Below are 22,160 nucleotides of genomic sequence, written 5' to 3' on the forward strand. Positions count from 1 at the left end.
AACCAGGCCCCAGCACCAGTGTTCTTTCTCTAAACTGTACCTTTGTTCCCACAATTGGCAAAGCCCTGACACACAGATAAGTCCCTTGTAAGACCCCTGGAACCAAGGGCCCTGTGGCCAGGGAAAGTATCTAAGGGCTGCAGCATGTATTATACTACCATGGGGACCCCTCACTCAGCACATACACACTGCCTCACAGCTTGTGTGTGCTGGTGGGGAGAAAATGACTAAGTCAACATGGCACTCCCCTCAGAGTGCCATGCCCTTAAACCATTGCCTGTGGCATAGGTAAGTCACCCCTCTAGCAGGCCTTACAGCCCTAAGGCAGGGTGCACTATACCACAGGTGAGGGCATAGTTGCATGAGCACTATGCCCCTACAGTGTCTAAGCAAAACCTTGGACATTGTAAGTGCAGGGTAGCCATCAAGAGTATATGGTCTGGGAGTCTGTCAATTACGAACTCCACCGTTCCATAATGGCTACACTGAAATCTGGGAAGTTTGGTATCAAACTTCTCAGCACAATAAATGCACACGGATGCCAGTGTGGAATTTATTGTAAAATACACCCAGTCGGAATACCAGTCCGACTCCTAGTGCTAGGCTGACCAGTTTCTGCCAGCCTGCCACAACCAGGCGAGTTTCTGGCCACATGGGTTGAGTGCCTTTGTCACTCTGTGACCAAGAACAAAGCCTGCACTGGGTGGAGGTGCTTCTCACCTTCCCTTGCAGGAACTGTAACACCTGGCGGTGAGCCTCAAAGGCTTCTGCCTGTTACAGCACCCCGGGGCATCCCAGCTAGTGGAGATGCCCACCCCTCCGGACACAGCCCCCAGTTTTGGCGGCAAGTCCGGAGGAGATAATGAGAAAAACAAGGAGGAGTCACCTACCAATCAGAACAGCCCCCAAGGTGCACTGAGCTGAGGTGACCCATGCCTTTAGAAATCATCCATCTTGAGTTTGGAGGATTACCCCATTTGGAATAGGGATGTGCCCCCTCCCATCAGGGAGGAGGCCCAAAGAGGGTGTAGCCACCCTCAAGGACAGTAGCCATTGGCTACTGGCCCCAGACCTAAACACACCCCTAAATTTAGTATTTAGAGGCGACCCTGAACCCAGGAAATGAGATTCCTGCAACCTGAAGAAAGAAGAAGGACTGCTGACCTGAAAGCCCCTCAGAGACGACAGAGACACCAAATGACTTGGCCCCGGCCCTACTGGCCTGTCTTCAGACTAAAAGAACCTGCACAGCAATGCATCCGATGGGACTAGCGACCTCTGAGGACTCAGAGGACTGTCCTGCGTCTAAAGGACCAAGAAACTCCAGAGAACAGTGGCACTGTTCAGAAACTGCAACAACTTTGCAACTTTAAAGCAACTTTTAAAGAGACTCAACTTCCCGCCAGAAGCGTGAGTCTTCACACACTGCAACCAGCGCCCCCGGCTCGAGTTTGGAGAAACCAACAAAGCAGAGAGGACTCCCAGGAGACTCCAAAGACGTGGACACCCCAAAACGACCCCCCTGCAGCCCCACAGCGACGCCTGAAGAGAGGATCCAGAGGCTCCCCCTGACAGCGACTGCCTGATAACAAAGGAACCCGACACCTGGACCAAGCACCGCACCTGCAACCCCCCAGGACTGAGAGGAACCACCTACCAGTGCAGGAGTGACAAGCATGCGGCCCTCATCCTAGCCAAGTCGGTGGCTAGCCCGACAAGCCCCCCTGTGCCCTGCCTGCATTACCTAAGTGACCCGGGTCCCTCCATTGCTTTCTATAGCAAACCCAACACCTACTTTGCCTACTGCAACCGGCCGTCCCTATGCAGCTGAGGGTGCGTTTTGTGGGCTTGTGTGTGTCCCCCCCCAGTGCTCTAGAAAAACCCCCCAGTTTGCTCCCTGAGTACGCAGGTACTTACCTGTAAGCAGACTAAGACCGGTGCACCCCTGTTCTTCATAGGCGCCTATGTGTTTTGGGCCCTCCTTTGACCTCTGCACCTAACCGGCCCTGTGTTGCTGGTGCTGTGGCTTTGGGGTTGCCTTGAACCCCCAACGATGGGCTGCCTATGCCCAGGAGACTGACTGTGTAAGTGCTTTACTTACCTGAGAAACCTAACCAAACTTACCTCCCCCAGGAACTGCTGATTTTTGCAGTGTCAACTTTAAAAATAGCTCATTGACATTTTAACCAAAACTGTGTGTACTACTGTTTAAAATCAAAGTTCTATACTTACCTGTGTGAAGTACCTTGCATTTTATGTACTTACATCAAATCTTGAATCTTGTGGTTCTAAAATAAATTAAGAAAATATATTTTTCTATATAAAACCTTTTGGCCTGGAGTTAAGTCTTTGAGTGTGTGTTCCTCATTTATTGCCTGTGTGTGTACAACAAATGCTTAACACTACCCTCTGATAAGCCTACTGCTCGATCACACTACCACAAAATAGAGCATTAGAATTATCTAATTTTGCCACTATCAAACTCTAGGGGGAACCCTTGGACTCTGTGAACACTATCTCTCACTTTGAGATAGTATATACAGAGCCAACTTCCTACAGAAACCATAAGAGGGGCAGGTCCTGGAACCTGTCGCTGTGTCCTAACACCACACAATTGTTTTGTTTTATCTGGGTTGCGAAAACAGTGTCCGTCGCCAAAATACAGAATGCATCTTTAACCCTTTACCTGCCAGGCCTATTCCCCCTCCTGTTACGAGCCTTTTTCTGGCTATTTGGGATAGTTCGCACTTAGGCCCTCATAACTGTATGTTCACAAGCCAAATTTGCGTTCTTTCTTTTCCAGCATCTTAGGGATTCTAAAGGTACTCAGAGCTTGTGGGTTCCCATGGAGGACACCAAGAAATTAGCCAAAATACAGCAAACATTTCATTTTTTTGCAACAAACGGGAAAAAAGGGCTGCAGAAGAAAGCATATGTTTTTTTCCCCTGAAAATGGCAATAAACAAAGGGGCTGCTGTGCTACAATTATCATCTTCCCAGCTTTCAGGAACAGGCAGACTTGAATCAGAAAAGCGCATTTTCAACACAATTTTGGCATTTTACTGGGACATACCCCATTTTTACTATTTTTTGTGCCTTTAGCCTCCTTCAGTTAGTGACAGAAATGGGTGCGAAACCAATGCTGGATCCCGGAAAGCTAGACATTTCTGAAAAGTAGACAAAAGTCTGAATTCAGCAAGGGGTCATTTAGTTCGATCCTGCAAGGTTTCCCTACAGAAAATAACAGCTAAAATAAAAAAAGATTGCAATTGAGCTAAAAAATAAATAAATAAATAAAAACTCAGCCACTTCTGTCCACGTTTTCTTCTGTAACTTTTTCCTGCTACAGCAGATGTTTGAAAGCATTATGTCTGCTGGACTCTTCTGGTTGCGGGGAATAGGGCTTGTAGATTCATCAAAAACCCTAGGTGCCCAGAGCCAATAAATAAGCAGCACCTTGCAATGGGTTTTCATTGTATACAGCAACTCATTTGGTAAAATATAAAAAGAGTGAAAAACAGATAGCAAGGAAACCTTAATATTTCTTAAATGGGCACAAAACAAGGTGTTGACTCAGTGGTTATTTGCACATCCCTGAATTTGGGGGACCCATACTAGCATGTGAATTACAGAGCATTTCTCAAATACACTTCTTTCTTACACACTGCCTTACATTTGGAACGAAAAAATGTAGAGAAAAACAAGGGGCAATAACACTTGTTCTTCTATTCTGTGTTTCCCCCAGTCTCCCGATAAAACCAGCACCTAGTGCCCACGACAGGAAGCGCCCCAAAACACTACGTGGACACATCAAAATGATCAATTACAAAACTCCCTGTATTTGCAGGAGGGGGGGGGGGCGCATCTGTGTTTTTGGTCCTGGGCTCAGCAGCCATCTAGGGAAAGCAACCAAACCCAGACATTTCTGAAAACCAGACACCAGAAGGAGTCTAGGGAGGTGTGACTTGCGTGGATCCCCCAGTCTTTTCTTACCCAGAATCCTCAGCAAACCTCAAATGTAACTAAAAATAAAATCACATTTTCCCCACATTTCTGTGTGGGATCACTCCACCAGCACAAATTTCCTACCACCAAAAGTCTCCCTCAGTCTCCCGATAAGAATTATACCTCAGTTATGTAGGTGGGCAAAGTGCTTGTGACAGGGAAGAGCCAAAAACATGTCAAAATTTAGGGGAAACCAAAGCAGGTCCAAAATGGCAACTTGAAAAAAAACGTTTTTAGGCTGACAAGTGAGGCAGAATTTTTATTGGTACAGGTGCGCCAATACTGGGTGGTAAGAATGTTGTGGATTCCTGCAGATTCCGGAAGGTTCCATCACATAAATGTGGGGAAAAAGTGTGATTTCAAGTAAAGTTGAAGGTTTGCAGGGCATTGTGGGTAAGACATTGGTGCAGTGCATGTGAAGCACATCACCCTGGACTTACCCAGATGTTTAGTTTTCAGATGTGTCTAGGTCTTGTAGATGTTTCAAGATGGCAGCTTTCCAAAGTCCAAAAAGTGTAGCCCTCATCATTCCAAGTTGGACGATTTTGAGAATCAGCCAAGCTCTCAAGGCCCAAATGTAAAATCAAAACCCTAAATAAACAAATGTCCCCTTGCTTGCCGTTGGGATAAGATCTTTTAGTGTGCGGGGGGAGAGCTGAAAGACTGTTACCTCCGTCAGTCTGGGTGGGACTGGGTTGGGTGTAACTGCCCCATCTGCCTACCTGTGCAGCAGAACAACTTTGTCCACATTTATTTCGTTATTTGGGGTGAGATATATCCATACTCCCACCCTCTTTTTTTTCTTTTTTTGCCAAGCGGGCAGAAATGGACAACAGTAATGTGCCCCCATGGGGAGCGACGCTTGCCCAAGGGGCTGCCACCCCAAACAAAACACATACACACCACGCCCTGGTGCCTAAGTGGTTCTGCCCCCCTGGTGGGCAGATGGGCCTAATAGAAATAGGCTGATCTGCCCCGAAGAGGGGCAGAAATGGCCTAAAATAATTTGCCCCAATGGGAACGGACCTTGCCAAGGGGCTGCTCCCCTTACATAAAATAGTAAAGAAAAAAAATGCCTAAGGGGTCACTCACCGTGCGTGAAATAGGTGTAAAAAAAAAAAGAAAAAAGAAAAAAAATCCCTGGTGTTTGTGGTTTCTGCCCCCCTTATAAAAATAGGCCGATCTGCCCCCAAGGTGGGTAGAAATAGCCTAAAATAAATTTGCCCCCCCTCCCCCAGGGGAGTGACTCTTGCCTAAGGGGTCGCTCCCCTTTACTGTTTACATTTAAAAAAAAAAAAACATCTCTGGTGTCTAGTGGGCATTCCTGCAGCACAATCGCTATGCGATCATGCTGCCGGAATGCTCAGAAAGACATGAAAGGCAAGGAAAAGCCTTTCCTTTCCTTTGATGCCTCCCCGATCTCCCCCACCCTTCGATCGGAAGAGAAACAAAAACTTTTCTCTTTCGATCGCGATAGAAGCTGAGCCTCCAGCGCAATGGGGGCAACCTCTGATGAGGTCAGCGCACTATTGCACGCTGACGTCAGACGTCACTGGGGTGTCTGGTGTTACAGGGGAAGCGCTTCCTCTGCCATCCCTCCCCAGGGGGAGGGGGGGAGGCCCACGGGAAGAGGCTAGTGCTTTCCCTATGGGCCGGGCGACAGGACGTGCTGGTCTCGTCTTCGCCGCATGGCGGTCGAGGGTGAGACCAGCTCGTCCTTGGCGCCCAAGAGGTTAAAAACAAGCAGAAAACCGGACCCAAAACAGACACTAAGCAAACAAGCAAAAGAGCATACAAGGGGAGGTGGAAGTGGGGGGACAAACAGAGGTTACTGGAGCCCCGTAGAGGTCAGGGTGTCCTGCATTTACCAGTAATTGCGGAAGGCAGAAGCCAAGCTCCATGCGCACAGACACTGCCCTAGCTCCAGCAGTGGGAATCCCCTGGCGACCTTGCGCTCAAAAACAGATGAATAGTAAAGTGGAGAGCTAGGGTGCAGAGAAGCACATGGTACTTCAAAGTGACATAGAGAGTGTGATGAAGAGAATATGTAATCTCACCCACTGCCCCAAAGAATTATTGTGAATTTAGATAATGTAATTGACACGCATAGAAAGCGCTCTGATACCTACAACAAACAAAATGCAACACAAATTCCACCCAATTTAGCTGACTGAATAGGAGTACGGGCAGCTCGAGGGGAGGAGAGCAGCTCAAGCCCAGCCGGTGTACGCTGGCAAAGCTGCCTGCTCTCCCCCGCACGCCTCCCATTGCTGCTATCTACAGTGCAGGACCAATTAAAAGAAAACACAGAGGGCTCCGGCTTGCAGGACTGTGGGAATGCTAGCAGCTGTGAAGACTGAGTATGAGCAGCGCACGGGGAGGAGAGCAGCGCACCCGCTCGGTGTACACTGGCAGAGCTTCCCGCTCTCCCCCACATGCCTCCCGTGCCTGCTATCTACAGTGCAGGACCAAATAAAAAAAGAAAACAAGCACCTGCAGCTCCTAAAACAAGCAAGGACAGGGAAGAGGGTGGGACGAAGGGTACAGCAGAAACAAGAACAATGGGGGGGGGGGGGGGGGGGACAGCAAATTCCATCTGCGAGAGCACAAGCGCTCTACTGATCAAACAGAAGCCGCATGTCCTGATCAACCAAAAGCAAAATGAGCTTTAAAAGCATTTCATTAAAAAAACTGGTTGCACACACATTCATGTAAGGATAAGAGGTGGAGGCAGAATCATGTACATCAGAACACGAGCTAAGGCAGGAAACAATTAAGAGTTCCCCCAAACAACAGATAAACAATTGTTTAAAAGGTTTCTGCTACAAACTTTGCAAATTCCCTAATGTTGCTAAAAACATTGACATTATTGCTTAATTAGTGCCAAACCCAGTTAAATTCCTATGGAAAAGGACATCTCTAAGTGGCAGTAGTCTATATTTTGTCTGTATAGGTAAAAGGTTCAAGCTAGCCTTCAGGCCGCAAGCCGTGAATATTATCATTCCCTGCCTGCAGAAAATGTATTCAGGACATGATCACACAAGGTCAGGAGTTAAATCAGTTTGTAATTGATCTGGGGGTTAGTTTGAACAAGTATTTTCTTTATTGTCATTCTACTGCCCCTGAGCCCAAGATCTTTAAAGGCCTTTTTTTTGCAGAGCAACTTTAGCATTCTTTAAGATGGGGCATATTCCAACAATATGGACAATATCTTCTTTGAAGGTGCCACAAAGACATCATACATCAGAACCACTATGCTTCCATGTTGGGAGGTCGCCTAGAGATGGTAATACACCTAGAGGACCGGCAAGCAATTTCCTTTTTAAATGGGCTGAGAAAGCAATACTGAGGAATACTACCGGTTTCAGAATGGTATAAGATTGCATAACCATCCATGTGTGCGAGTGACCAGTTAGAGCTTACCTACCAGTCAAGAGTCATTAGGAGCTGGCTGCAATGTTACGGCCCTGTTCCCTTCTGGGTCAGCGAGCGGAAACACTGTTTCCGCCTGCGCTCGCCGACCCAGTGGGGAAACCATAACAGGGCCGGCGGGGTGTAGGCCGCTCAGGGGGGTATGGCCGGCTGCCAATGTCATAATGAGGACATTAGCCTGCTCATGCATCATTCACATTTTCTTCCAACCACTACAGCAAACAGCTTGGTGCACTGGGGCAGCCCTCTTAATTCATTAACTCAAATCACTGCGAGTGACAGTATATTGCCCCTTTCTCAAGGAGCACATACAAACACAAAGTAATTCCCTTCAGTGCCAAGGTTTACTATTCCAATTTGTACATTTAGCGAACAAAAAGCATTGTTTGCTTTTATACAATTTGTTTTAGATTGACAAGGTCATGGAAGCTTCCCACAAAACAAAGCATGGAACACAATTTGATAAAACCAAAATATGCACTGATAAATCCAAAAGGCTGCCAGTCAATGTCAAACCTACTGGCCTTGCCAATGCTTGTTTATAAAAGGAGTGCATGTGTCATGTTTTGATCTTTGTATGCATGTACCAATACATGTAGAAGCCTAGGTGACTTTGCACTAGTCTTGAGGAGTGTGTGTATTTGTGTGCAGGTGCATGCACGGACATGTCTTTGTATTTTTATTCAACTGCAGTTTTATATTTTACTGTTCCTGTTTAAAGAGTTTAAACGCAACCTTGGATTAATAGTCTCTCACTCCATCAAAGAATGAAGGGGGTTGCAGAATACTTCAGGCTAACTCTTAGATGAATTCCCACATTAAATCAGACACTGAAGCAGCAAGCTCAATAGGTTTGACTTTAACGTGCTATACAAGGGATTATCATTAGTACAACCCCGAGGTTCCACGTGGTTGCCATTTAAAGCCAGGTGTACTGGCTTTGCCAAAGTTTTGTTCAAGTTACTAAAACTCTCATTTCACTACTAATGCATTTCACTGATCTGCATAGCGCACGTTTTGCATCATCTTTGATGGAAATTATATTTTCCCCAAGGTCCTGATAAAAGTCTCAGGGAGGGTACCACAATTGAGAGGAAAAAGTTACATGGATTGAGGAACAAAAGAAGGCGACAAGAGGCCAGCAACATTTTTGCTGTACATGTCCAATGCAGTGTAAGAGCAGTGGCTCCGGGTATTATATATACTGTGGAAACAAAGTGATCCACAAGATTTCTTCATTATGCACCGGTTTCCCCGAGAGACCGTAATTAATCTTGGAACAAGCTAATTCTACCAAAGGGTGAAGACCGCAATAGCCAGTGAATGCTATAGGGTGAACAGTAATGCACCCAATAGCCCTTTTTGCCCCATCTGAAGCTACTGTATTAGAGATACCAATATATGCCCCGCTGCTACCTTTGGGCTTGTCTCAGATGTAATCAATCAGAAACTGAGAATAACTTAGAATAAGAGCAGTACACAATCTCCTTCCAATGGATCAGCCAAAACCAACATAAGACCATTCGCCAATCACAACATGCATTAAAATACTAACTCTTGGGAAAACGGATCAAGGTCACACTCTGGATTTACCATAACCTGTATCATATTATAAGATCCAGAACAAATTACAGAATGTTGATTGAACACTTTACATTATTACACTAATTGTACAGTTACGAGGGTCTTCAAACCAACTCAATCGAAGATGCACATAAAGAACACTGCCGTCTTTCTCATACTTGCCTGTAGGTCACATGCCAGCAAAGATGCTCCCTTAGCTTTGGACACTGTGGTGATTTGTTGAAATGTCAGCAGGTCATGGACATACACATTACTGTCTGAGAAAAAGAAACAAACAAAATGTTGTATTCACTAGGAGTGTTTTACGAAGGGGGGGGGTTTTCACCTAGGACTGGAAAATTATTGTCTAGGGTTTCAACCAAAGTTTTTACACCAGTGCAACAAAGCTACACACAATTACTGCAGAAGCAAGATTCTGCCCCTATGGTAACAAGACTGCAGAGGCGGAGTGGTCTGAAAGACAAACATGAGCAATGAAGGGGTGGTGTGGAAGAGGACCTCTGTGCTGAGAGTTAACAGCCAATGGTGTAATACTAAGAAGTGTAGAGCTATTCGTACAGGAGGCAGCTTAAGCTGAAAAGGAGAAGTTAAATTCATGGCACCCTATTTATCTGTCAGGAATTCAGAAAAGTATTTCCTTGCATGCGTAATGCCATTTACACATGCAGACATCCATGCCAAGAGTGTGAAGTTCTCTGCTCCCAAATATTGCCCTGAAGGGTTGTAAATTGGGCATTCCAAAGCACAGTTAGCCTTGAAAGTTTGTTAATGCCCCAAACAAATACGTTTAGTGTCTGTAGGAGGCTGGCCTGGTGTGTGGTGGGTACCTATGATACTTACTCCTTATACCAGGTCCAGGTATCCCTTATTAGTTTAGGGTAGTCAGTGTCTAGAAGCCAGGCTCTCTAGAGGTAGCTGTGGATGAGCAGCCAAGGCTTATCTAGGAGACATGCAAAGCTCATGCAATACCACTGTAGTCACACTTTGTACTTACACACATGAAAGAAAACACCCAGTGTTACAAAAATAAAGGTACATTATTTTGGTGACACAAATACCAAAAATACCATAGAAGCTATAATCCCTTAGGTCGTAAGTAATACACAAATTAAATACACTAGTATGCGGAAATAGGCATGAAAACAGTTAGAAAACAGTGCAATTTGTGAAAATCATAATAGTTAGAAATAGGCCGAGGGGGGGCACAAAGCATATACTAAGAAAGTGGAATGCAAACGTATGCCCCCCCCCCCACCTAGGTAAAAGTAGTGTGTAGAGGAGAGCTGGGAGTACTAGGAAAGCCCAAAGGTAAGTACCACAACCCACCCCAGCTACCAGGAAAGCAGGAGTAAATCAATGTAGGTTCTCCTGATCACACACAGAGAAGAGAAGAATTATGCACAGCCCAGAAGAGGCTGCAAGACACCAGGAAGGGCAGGAGCCCCTACCCACCAGGATGAAGGTGCAAAAGGTGAACCACTGTTGAAGAAGTCAGCACTGCACCCAAGAAGACAAAGTCAGGTTCCTGGAGGATGCAGGTGATGTCCCATGCCAGAGGGAGGATTGCAGTCTAGTTTGCATCTTCCGATTCCGCCAACAAGCCTTGGCACACAAAAAACTCGCAGTTATCGGAAAGTGAAGTTGCCGGGGAGCAGGAAGGACAACGTGGACTCTACCCAGGAGGGGGAGTCAAAGGGGGTCCTCAGCAAAACAGAGAGCCCGCAGAAGCACAGGCAGCACCCACAGGAATGCTCCCATGTCGCGGAGAACCACTCAGGGAGCTGTGCGTCGCAGGAAGGAGTGCTGGGGGAATGGAGCTTCAAGATGCCTGTGGAAGGGATGCCAACAAGCCTTGGCAGCTGCAAAGGACGCGATGCACAGGGATACTGTCCTGCATGGGCAGGCCAGGGCTTACCTCCACCCAAGTTGGATAGCTGGAAGAGAGGAGCCTCTGGACCACTTCAGTTCACCACCCGTGAAGCAGGATCCACACAACTCATAGGTAGAGATCTATGTCCAGTACACACATAAAATGATGCCCCCACACTCACGGAGTTCGCAAAAATGGGCCTGGAGTTCGTGGGAGCACCTCTGCTAGTGCAGGGGTGACCTCACACACAGGTACCAGGCACATTGCCCTCTGGGCTGGAAGGCCTGCCATAGGGGTGACTTATAAGTGACCTGGTGCAGTGAAAAGTGGCAGTGAAAGGGCGCTTGCACCTTTTCACACAGGCTGCAGTGGCAGTCCTGCAGAACCCTTTGCTTGGGCTCCCTATGGGTGGCAAAATATATGCTCCAACCCATAGGGATCCCCTGGAACCCCAATGCCCTGGGTACCTAGGTACCATATACTAGGGACTTATAATGGGGCACCAGTGTGCCATCTGTGGGTGAAATACAGAGTTTTGGGAGAGACAGCAAAATCACTGGGATCCTGGTTAGCAGGATCCCAGTGAACACAGTCAAACACATGGACATCAGAAAGAACAAGCATTTGCAACACAACAGGTTTCGCATTTCTCCGAGTTAAAGCTATTAGCAGTTGTAAACTCCCAACCGGACTTTTCTTGCATCATTAAATGGAGAAAAAAAAGAGCGCGATTGTGCTGATACAGTTCACACTCGTAGTGAAACCTATCGTCAAAAGTGCAATTATCTACGTAACCGGCGAAAGTGCAATTAACTATGTAACAGGGTCGATGTCCTGCAAAGCGCTCGACTTCTGCCCAGGGAGATCGCACTGCGAAAAAAGAGAAAAAGTAGTCCACAATCCGGACCGAAAACAGCGAGCCTCGTATGTTTTCATTACTTGGTCGCTGCGCTCGAGGAGGGCTAACTACAGGAAAAGGCATGACGTATGCATGCCTTTCACTAATGAAAGCAAGCAGATTTTAAAAGGCAAGCCCACGAACCAATGAAAGACACTGATGTGACATGGACGGGGCACCAAGCCCTTTTCTAACTACTACAGCGTCTCGCAAGCGATACCTAAAAAGGGGGTAATCATGCCAAGAAAGAGGGTACTTTCAATCAGTGTCACTCACAAACTCCTCTCACTCCTCTTTCCACTGTGGAATTGGTAACATATTTACTCCAGCTAAGGACTAGCATGAATCTATTTTCAGGGTGGGAAGAGGACTGGACTCCTTGGCGTGGTTTTCCTTAATTTTTTGGCTTCAGTCCTCCTGTTTTGCTGACTTTGTTTTTGTTGGCCTTAGGATTCTGCGCACTGTACCACTGTTAACCATTGCTTGTACTCCTTCCTTAAAACAATTAGGTTGCCATATACCCAATTGCCTTATTTCTTCTACCTACAAGTCCCTAGTAAAGTGCCCTACATGTGCCCAGGGCCTGAAGATTAAATGCTACTAGTGGACCTACAGCACTGATTGTGCCACCCACTTCAATAGCCCTTTGAGTTAGGCCTGCCATTGCGCATCCTATGTGTGCAGTCTTGAACTGCATTGTCGACCTGGCAAAATAACCCTTTTGCAAGGTCCAAACCTTTCTTTTTAATACATATATATCACCACAAAGGAAGGTCCTAGGTAGCCGAAAGGGTAGGGTGCACTGCATTTAAACACCTGGACATATACTTCTAGGTTTTACATGTCCTGGTAGTGAAAAACTCTTCTTCATTACTGCACGGCCCATCTCTTCCATAAGATAACACTGGAGCTACCTTTCTAACCCATTAGAACTATATATATCTTCCAATTAAGAAGAGATATATTTTCCAAGTTTGGTGTCTCTGGAATCACAATTTAAAATCACAACTTACGGTGAAGTCGGATTTTAGATTGCAACTCTGAAAATGCCATTTTTAGAAAGTTGCCATTTTCTTACTTTAGCCATTTGATGCCTGCTGTCTACCTCTGCTCACGAGTCCGGGGTGGGGTGACAGCTGGGTTTTGGGTATTCCTCCTAGACAGCCAGACACAATTGGAGTTTAGGTGGGACCTGATGGGCCTTGATATGCCATCCTGGGCAGGAAGGAAGGGAGAAGCAGGGCACACACGGACGTACCCCTAAATAGGCTGTGTCCTGTCCACACACAAAGGGCTGTATAACCCCCTGTAGTGACTCTGGAGCCAGGGCAGGAACTCTGTGCACTTAAAAGGTACATCGTTGAAGTCTCCCCCACTTGAAAGACAGAACTGGGTATACGTACTGGAACACTGACATCACAACTTCTGGACCTATGGATATTATGCCAGGAAGAACTGATATGCTGCTGAAGGACTGCCATTCTGCAGGACAGCTGGTCTCCTGCTTTGCTAACTTGTTGCCCTCTTGCCTGTGAGAAGGACTCGACCTGAATCTCTCAGACTCAGAACCCAGGTGATTCCAAAGCATAGTTGGCTGGATTCCTGATCTGAAGTCTCATAGACATAAAGGTCTTCAAACCTTGCTGCTTCTGCACCTGAACTCTGTCATCTGCGAGTCTGCCCTGCCAAATGGTGTCACCCCACTCCTGGAACCTTGGAAGTGGGTCTAAGGTGCCTGTTCCAGTGGAACTGACTCATTCTCTCCTGCAAGAGCAGAAACGATGCATCTCTGCTGTTGCACAGAACAGAACCAGCGCATCACAGCCGCATCGCCTTCGGAACCGCCACTGCACAATGCTTTCCCCAGCGCAAGTTCCTCTCATTGACAACAACTTTGACGATGACTCTCTGCATCACTGCTTGCGTGGATCAGAACCAACGCATCTTCTAGACTTCACCACGTATCCTTGACACTCGTTTTTGCACCACAAGCACCGTCAATGGGATCCTCAACGTCAACGCATTAGGATCTTGCATCACAGCCTTGCCACATCTTGCACCTGATGCACCGCCCCGGCTGCACGAAGCATCTTTGCTTCAGAGATAAGCAATGCAGCGCAACCAGGATTTAAGGTACTTTGGAGCAGCGGGCCTAACTGAGTCTATGTACCCGGTCCACATTCCATTGTGATCGGCCTGAACTTTTGATCCATCCCAGTCCAGCACAACCAGATATCCGCTAAGGGCGATTTGTGTTTCTAAGCGATATTTTGCAGTTTATCCTTTAAAAATTCATAACTCAAGTTCTACTTATTGGATTCTTGCTGTTTTGGTCTTATTTTATTAAATGAAATTGTATTTTTCTTACTCGGTGTAGGATCCTTCTGTGTGGTGTTTTGACTGTTTTATTGTTTCAATGTTGCACAAATACTTTACACATTGCTTTCAAGTTAAGCCTGACTGCTCTGTGCCAAGCTACCATAGGGTGAGAACAGGTTAATTTGGGGTTTGCTTGTGCCTTACCCTGACATGAATTGTGGTTGCTGCTTGACCAGGGTTCACACTCCAGTAAAGCAACAACCCAATTTTTCACAAGGGTGCAAAAGAAAGGGATTCCTTAAAAAAAAGAAAAATAATAATTAAAAAAAATAATAATGTAAAAAGGGTACAAATGTGTGTGTGTTTGAAAAGGTGATCCTCTATGCTATTCCCCCTGTGCAGACAGTGGTGTAACGAAACTTGTCGGGAGCCCGCCCCTGCAAAGTAGATGGAGCCACCCACCCACCACCTACCACTTTTGCCAAGGGAGCTGACTGGATCTCGGGGGCCCTGCACTATAGGGGTTTATGCCATTCTTCTGTGTGCAGAGCCCTCTGCTTTAGAATAGGATCCCAATACAAACACCCCATTACCTTCCCAGAAGTGTACCTGGAAACCCACTTTGGGCATACGTTTTCCAGGTCCCCTGGGAAATTGCTCATGGAAATTTTCAGCAACTGTTGGATGACTGGATTGAAGCAAGTGTCACTGTGTGACCCTAGGTAAAACAAGGGTGTTGTTCTGTCCGTGCGTATAATTACCACTTTGACCAGAAAGCTGGCAGTTAGGCTTTTACAGTCAGTATGAATGTTTTAGCACCAGCCTATTCACATGAAAAGATATATCCTTTAACTACCAGACCGATTTCTACATAAAGCAGAAAACAGCTGTGAGTTAACCATACAGCATTTAGTTACAGGATTATTACAGAACAGTATAACATGATTAACAGGATAAATGAATGTTTTTGTTTCTATTCAGCAGGTGAAGCTTGCATTACATACATTCATCCAACTCATAACATTGCCTTTTACATTGATGCTAGGCTTATTTGCTGATAACAAACATTTTTGAATTTGAAATCTTTTGAGTTTGTACCTTCAACTTCCCCTCCCCTCCGTTTGATTTATCAACATGTTGGTCATTTTGGCCCATATCCCTTTGTATCTTTGCATGGCTCCTACCCGCTGGGCATATCATTTTTCTTTAACCCTGGTGGACTCCATTTTCGCCTCCCATTGTGTGTATGTCGGGGGGACTGGTGATTTCCATGCCTGAGGCTATTAGAATACCCGCGATAATCATTTGTCTGCATGGAATCAACAAGTGTGTATCCTGTGTAATGTCCCAGAAAGCCACCAATGGGCTAGGGGCAATCACATGGCCTATCCAGGAACTCAACCTCTGAAAAATCAGCTCCCAATATTTTGTCAAAAATACACAAGAAAAGCACATATGTATCCAATCCCCCTGACATTTTTCACAACGTGGACTAGAGCCTGATGTCTCTGGATAAATTTCTCTCATCATAGCAGAGATATGATATAACAACCACTTAGAGAACAAGGTAATTCTTTTTAAGTTGGCCCCTCTGAGTACTTTATGCTGCACCTCTTTGTGCTTTCTCCAATGCTGTATCTCTATCTTATATCCTGTCATGCTGGCTATTTGCGTCAAAATCTGGGAGATTACCTTGGTTGACTTTGCATCCTGAAGTAGTTTATACCATTTATCAATACCTAATTGGTTCTCATAGAAGGCCTGAGCAATAGCTTTATTAGCGCCGTTCAATGGTTGTTGCGCTGAATGTAAGGAGTACAAAATTTGACAATATGAACATTTTAAATTTGCTGGAATATCACTTGCACCCATTACACACTGTGCCCATGTTTTGAAGCGATCTGCCAGATAAAAATCCTCTAAAGTCATAAAGCCCAGCGCTTCCCATTGCTGTATATTGCCTTGAGTTAATTCCACTCCTAAAAGCCAAATATCCCTTACTCGTCGAAACAAGTGTGTCTTGTCAATTTGGTACTTGCCCTTTACCTGTGATATGGTTGATTGAATCATAACCGGTAATTTATATCAGAGCCTTTTTGGTAAGCGAGGGAATTTAAAAAAACGTGAATGTTGAACATTGGTTTCTAGCAGCATCTGATTGAAATAGAAGTTGTACTTTGGCTTTTGCGCTGCTCTTAGCGCCCAATCCAATACTGCTGCTTCATAATACACCATCATATTGGGGAGAGTTAATCCCCAGTCTTCCACTACCAAAGATAGCTTTGCCAACTGGAGCCGGGGCTTCTTGTGATTCCAAATGAATTGTCTAATTAATACGTCTAGCTTATCAAAAAACTTTTTTGGGACTCGCAAAATTACGCTTGAGAAAACAAATAATAGTAAAGGAAGGATCGACATTTTAACCAATGCTGTCCTCCCTATAATGGTCATGGTAGTCTCCTGCCACTTAAGAAGTAATCCTTGAATTTTTTTGAAAACATTCATGTGAGGATGCAGCACAGAAACCTTGCGGCAGGACCGATGATTCCACATGGTAGAGGTAGAGGGGGTTGAATGGCTGCATCTTGTTGGATTTCTACAGCTAAAGGCTCGATAAAGAGCGCAAATAAAACTGGAGAGAGAAGGCAGCCCTGTCTCGTGCCTTGTGTTATTTGTACTGACCCTAATGTTTGGGCTTTAACTGAAATCTTAGCTTGAGCCCCAGTATACAAAGTCTGTATTATCTGAATGAACTTCGCGGGGAAGCCAAACTTTGCAAGCACCAAGAATAACACTTGCCATAGAACTAAATCAAATGCCTTTTCGGCATCGAGCATCATAATTACCGCCGTATGGGAACTATGCGATAGATAATCTATTGCCTGTACTAAAAAGTTTGTATTAGTGGATAGTAACCTGCCCGGCAGAAATCCGCACTGGTCCTCGTGTACCAGTACGTGTGCCACCTGAGCTACGTGAACGACCAGTATTTTAGTAAAAAGTTTATAATCCTTATTTAGCAAGCTAATTGGTCGAACTGAACCCGGATATTCCGGTGGTTTATCTTTTTTGATAAAGCTGACCACTCTAGCTCTTGAAAATTCGGAGGGAACCTCCGCTCCTTCTAATATTGTATTGAATAAATCTAGTAATAAATCAGCGATTTGATCTTGCAAAATTTTATAGATTTCTGCCAGAAGGCCATCTTCACCTGGGGCTTTACCATTGGGAGCATCCCTTATTGCTTTAGTAACTTCTTGAGAAGTAATAGAGGATAATAATAAGTTCTGTGCCACTGCGTCGTGCCTTTGTAGAATTACTGTATCTAAGTATTGTTTGATTTGCGAGTTATTTGCTTGTAATGTCTCTGTATATAACTTACGGTAATGTGAGAGAAACACTTTCTCGACCTCTTTAGAGTGTGTGACCATTCTGCCCTGCTCTTCATCGAAAATGGCTTTTATTAAGCTAGTACTGGCACGCTTTTTAATCGACCAGGCAAGAAATCTGCCAGCATGTTCACTTTCTTCATATTGACGTTAATAACTAGTATGTCTATTTAGAATTTCCTTTGACAGAAAAAAAATCTCTTAATTTAGCCTGGGCCCTTACCAGCCCTTGTACCGTCTCCGGACTAGACAATATTTGCTTTCTTTTTAGGGCCCGTTCTAGCTCCTTTTGAAGTAAAGTGCTTTTTCACGAGCTATTTTACCTAGATGTGCTTTAAAGGAGATAGCCTCCCCACGTACGAAGGCTTTGGTGGCCCCCCAGACATAAAAAAAATAAAATAGAGATGGATCCCTTATTTACCCTTAAAAAGTCAGTTACTAACACTTTAAGGTTGGCTACCCAGTCTTCATTTGCCAAAAGAGATCTATCCAGACGCCATTGTGAACGACGAGGCTGATCGCCCGAGTCCTTGAAGTCATCGAGATCAACCCAGGGAACAGAGTGGTCTGAGAAGGAATTTGCAAAAATTCCTGTTTGATACCATTTTAACACATATGAAACTAGAATATAATCAATTCTTGATGCCATATTATACCTTTTAGAATAACACGTGTACTCTTTAGCATAGAGGTGATCGGCATGCCACACATCTAATAGAGCTAACTCTTGTGTCAGTTTTGCAAGGAGTTGCAAAGCTTTTGGTTTATTTTGTGCTTTCTTTTTCTGTGATGAATCCCACAGAGTATTTGGAATAACATTAAAGTCTCCTCCAATTACAGGATACCCTTGAAGAGGAGAAAGATGCGTATATAATGTCTGCATTGGGTTTATATCATCCTCTATCGGACCATAATAACTTACGAAGTGGACCTCTTTACCCGCCATAGTTATGGAGATTATTATCCATCTCGCCTGTGGGTCTCAAACGACTATTAATTCTCCCTACGAATTTCCTAGAGAACAGAATTGCCACCCCCTGTACTGCGGCACCCGCCGAAGCATAAAAAGAATTAGCTACATATGACTTGAACCTGTGCAGATTCCAGCCAGCTAATCGCAGCGCAAAATTTCGTGTTATTAGCCCCATTCAGATTACAGGAGACTACTCTTAATTTAATTCCCATCATCTCGCAATTTGCTGATCCTTGTTACCATGCCCCATTGTACTTCTAATTTAACTAAGCTTTTGTCTTGTGTTTTCTCTTCAAGTAATAATTAATCTGGTTGATTATCACCTGCATTTTTTGTACAAACTCCCTCCTGAATCCCCCACCCACCTGTGTGACCCCCCCTGTTTTCCCCCTCCTGTTCCCCCTTGTGAAACCTCCCCTCTTCCCCCTGCCCCTTATACGCAGCAAGGCCCTTCCCCGTCTTGCCCTCTCCCTCCATCGTGCCCCCCATAGTGCCCCAACTACCATGCCCCCCCCCCAATAACCCAGAACTGAGTGCACTGACTTGGCACTCTGGGAGCCTGACACCCAAGGATGCGCATTTCTGCGAGTGATAGCGAGAAAAGAAAAAAAAAAAGGGGGAGGAGAAAAAACCTTTCAGAAGAAGCCCCCTTATACATTTCAAGTGTCATTTTGAGGAGGTTATAAAGTCTTTGGCATCTTGGACTCGGTGAAAAATATGCATTTTGCCATTACTCAAAACTTTCAACTTCGTTAATTGAACGATCCCTGCCGGTGCGCCAAGCTTTTTGAAGTCATCAATCAATCCCACAAATTCACGTCGACGTTTGGCCACTGAGGCCGACATGTCTGAGAAAACACGAAAGCTGAATAGATCTCCTGACTTGAAGATCTTCTTTTAATTGCCTGTGAGAGGATTTGCTCTTTGATCCTGGAATCTCCAAATTTAACTAAGATAGTACGAGTATTTTGGATTTGTAGGGCACACAAAGGGTAAATGAATGTTTATTGTCAACATATGAGAAGTACCAGGAAGGAGCCAAAACGGCGGCCGAGATGGACGCTTAAACGAGAGCTCCGACTCGGGCCCACGAACAATATTCTGTAGGGCGCTCCCGGAGCGGCGACTGGTGCATATACGCACATAAATTTGGGCCGGAGAGTCGGCTGCCTCCAAGAGCCGAGCGGCGCCGCGAGTTGTGACGCGCCGATCGGGCCTGTGTGCGGGCCCTGAGGGAGCCAGCGGCCGCGACATTGTATTTTCCCCCAAAGGCCCGCGGAATCTGGGACGGCGCAGGCGTTGCCTAAGGGCCTGGCCGAAGGTGCCAAAGCACGGTGAGAGGGGCGTTCCGGAGGGGGGCTCCCGAACCCGGGAGTAAGCGCGGACGGCGACCCGCTCTCCTCCCCGCCCCCCCATCTCGCCCCGAGCAGCGGCGGTTACCGATTCCCTCGTGTGCCTGCCGCCGGGTGGGGCACCCCGGCGGCCGAACTCCGTACTGGGAACGCGAAGGAGCTCGCGTAGAGCCCCGGGAATACACGCTGACCCAAACTGAACTGCCGGCAAAACGTGGGAGGAACAAGCGGGCAGGGAGACAGGCGAGCCCCGGCACGGGCGTAGGAGAACCGCATCGCATTGGAAAATACATGCCTGGGCCCGGCGGTGATGCCCAAGATACAGAGGGGAAACTCCAGGCTGCCAACAAAGGACATCTTTCCCCACTGCTAACGGGGGCAACAGCCATACAGGACCAGAGATCGGGCTGAGAGGCTGGGTGAGTCTGGAGCCCGCCCCACCCCCTTCTCCTGCCATACTTCTTCCTGCGCCATCACTATTTGGGTTCCCCCCGCCAGGAGTTATGGGAACATGTACATATAATGAACGGAGAGGGCCGGCTACAAGGCCCCGGGGCAAGCCACTTAATACCTGGAGGCGCTGCTTGATATAAGTGCGCTCGCGTCGGGCTCCGCCGCCGGCCTGCTCGTACAGGGAGGGCCGTAAACAGATCTGACACACACAAGGACAGGCACCAAGCGATCAACAGCTAGTACCAACTCTACAATCATTGGAAAGCACACCCCTAGCCCACTCTACACAATTTGAAAAAGTATTGCAGGCGATTATGGACACTAAAACCTCCTTGGAAAACAGGATAGACACAGTATCACAAGATTTGAACTTACTCAGAGTGGACCATCGCAATTTGGCGGAGAGAGTGAAATCAGCGGAAGAGGTGCTCAACGAGTTGAACCCGTCTGTTTCGGAAAAACAAAAACAAATTCAACAGCTGAATGCAGAGGTGAAGATCTTATGGTGACGGGCTGAAGAAGCAGAAGGTAGATCCCGGCGAAACAACGTACACTTTTTAGGATTTCCCGAAAAACTAACGGAGCAGAATACAGAAATATTCTTATAACAATGGCTGATCAAAGAGGTGCTAAAGAGGTGCTAAAGAGGTGCTAAATGGGGCCCCATCGAAGTTCTTCTCTGTGGAAAGGGCACACAGAGTTCCAAGGAGGCCACCGTCCCCGGGCCGACCACCCAGAGCGCTGATAGCAAGATTCTTAAACCATAGAGACCGCAATGTAATACTATAGCAGTTCCGTAGCAAAGGCCCATTTCGACATGAGGACTCAGTAGTTAATGCCTACCCAGACTTTACCCAAGAGGTACAGAGACAACGCAACTCCTATGTAAAAATTAAACAACGCCTCCGCGAGCATAATATTAAATACGCCTTGCTGTTTCCTGCCAAGCTGAGAGTAATATCAGATGAACGCACCCACGTATTCACTTCCCCCGAGGATGCCTGGACGTGGCTGCACGCCAAAGGTCTTGCACGATCCCAAGCTGGAACGGACGAAGTAGAGGAATGGCTTACTTCTCCTTTGCGGAAGCGCCCCAAGAAAAGATCCAAGGGACAACCCACTGAAAAACAGGCAGCAGAAGAAAGGGCAAAAGCCTTGAAAGAAACTCCTCTGCACATGCAAAATTCTTTTGAGGCACTCCGGGAGATCCCTGCAGATAGCCCGGAATCCGATTCGGCCAGCACAAACTCTACGATAACAGAAGTACTAAAGGGCCCGAAGCTCACCCCCAGATCCGCGGATGCACTGTAGACACAGGTTGCCAGCCATTTCCCCTCCCTAAATGAGCAATAAACTCGAAGGGTGGCACAGACCATCTGTGCGGGTATTCATATGGAGGAAGACGTAGTCGACTACGAGTATCTTTTGAACAACTTATCCCTTCTTACCGAAAACATTGATTAATATAATTGATTATGTGTTCAGGGAGGGGTGAACACTTCGGGAACGCCCAGATGTACACGCAGACTATGCCTGCGGAAGGATGTGAGCCCCGTAAGAGAGCCACATCTGGTAGCCAATATAGCTCCCCCAAAGGTATTCACATGGATACAAGTTTTATTAAGTAGTAGTGAGTTGTGTAGTTTAACACGAGTTCATAGTTGGGTGTGAGGTTTAGGCAGGGTGGGAGGAGGGGGGGTGATGGATAGGTTATGCACAAAAGGTCAATCCAAAACACAAGAAACACTGTTGGGGCGGATAGCCTTAACTACATACCAGGTAGGGATGGGAGGGATCCGTGAGGGTATTGATACCTGGATTGCACCACAAGCAGGTGCATTACACAATGCTATAGGGCTCAAAACGTAAACCCTCCAATGCATCA

General features: G+C 46.2%; 1 protein-coding gene across 3 annotated transcripts in view; it reads right to left on the reverse strand.

Moving 5' to 3' along the window:
• The window catches only part of VPS39 (VPS39 subunit of HOPS complex), a 229,021-nt gene that overhangs the window by 169,657 nt on the left and 37,204 nt on the right, over nt 1-22,160 (reverse strand). For all 3 annotated transcript variants that reach the window (XR_011198842.1, XM_069208779.1, XM_069208778.1), the window contains exon 5: nt 9,184-9,278. Coding sequence is in view for 2 of the 3 variants with exons in the window: in XM_069208779.1 (XP_069064880.1) it covers nt 9,184-9,278 (95 nt within the window). In the remaining variant the exon portion in view is untranslated. The remainder of the gene's footprint in view (nt 1-9,183; nt 9,279-22,160) is intronic.

Source organism: Pleurodeles waltl, chromosome 9, assembly GCF_031143425.1.
Source record: "Pleurodeles waltl isolate 20211129_DDA chromosome 9, aPleWal1.hap1.20221129, whole genome shotgun sequence".
Lineage (NCBI taxonomy): Eukaryota > Metazoa > Chordata > Amphibia > Caudata > Salamandridae > Pleurodeles > Pleurodeles waltl.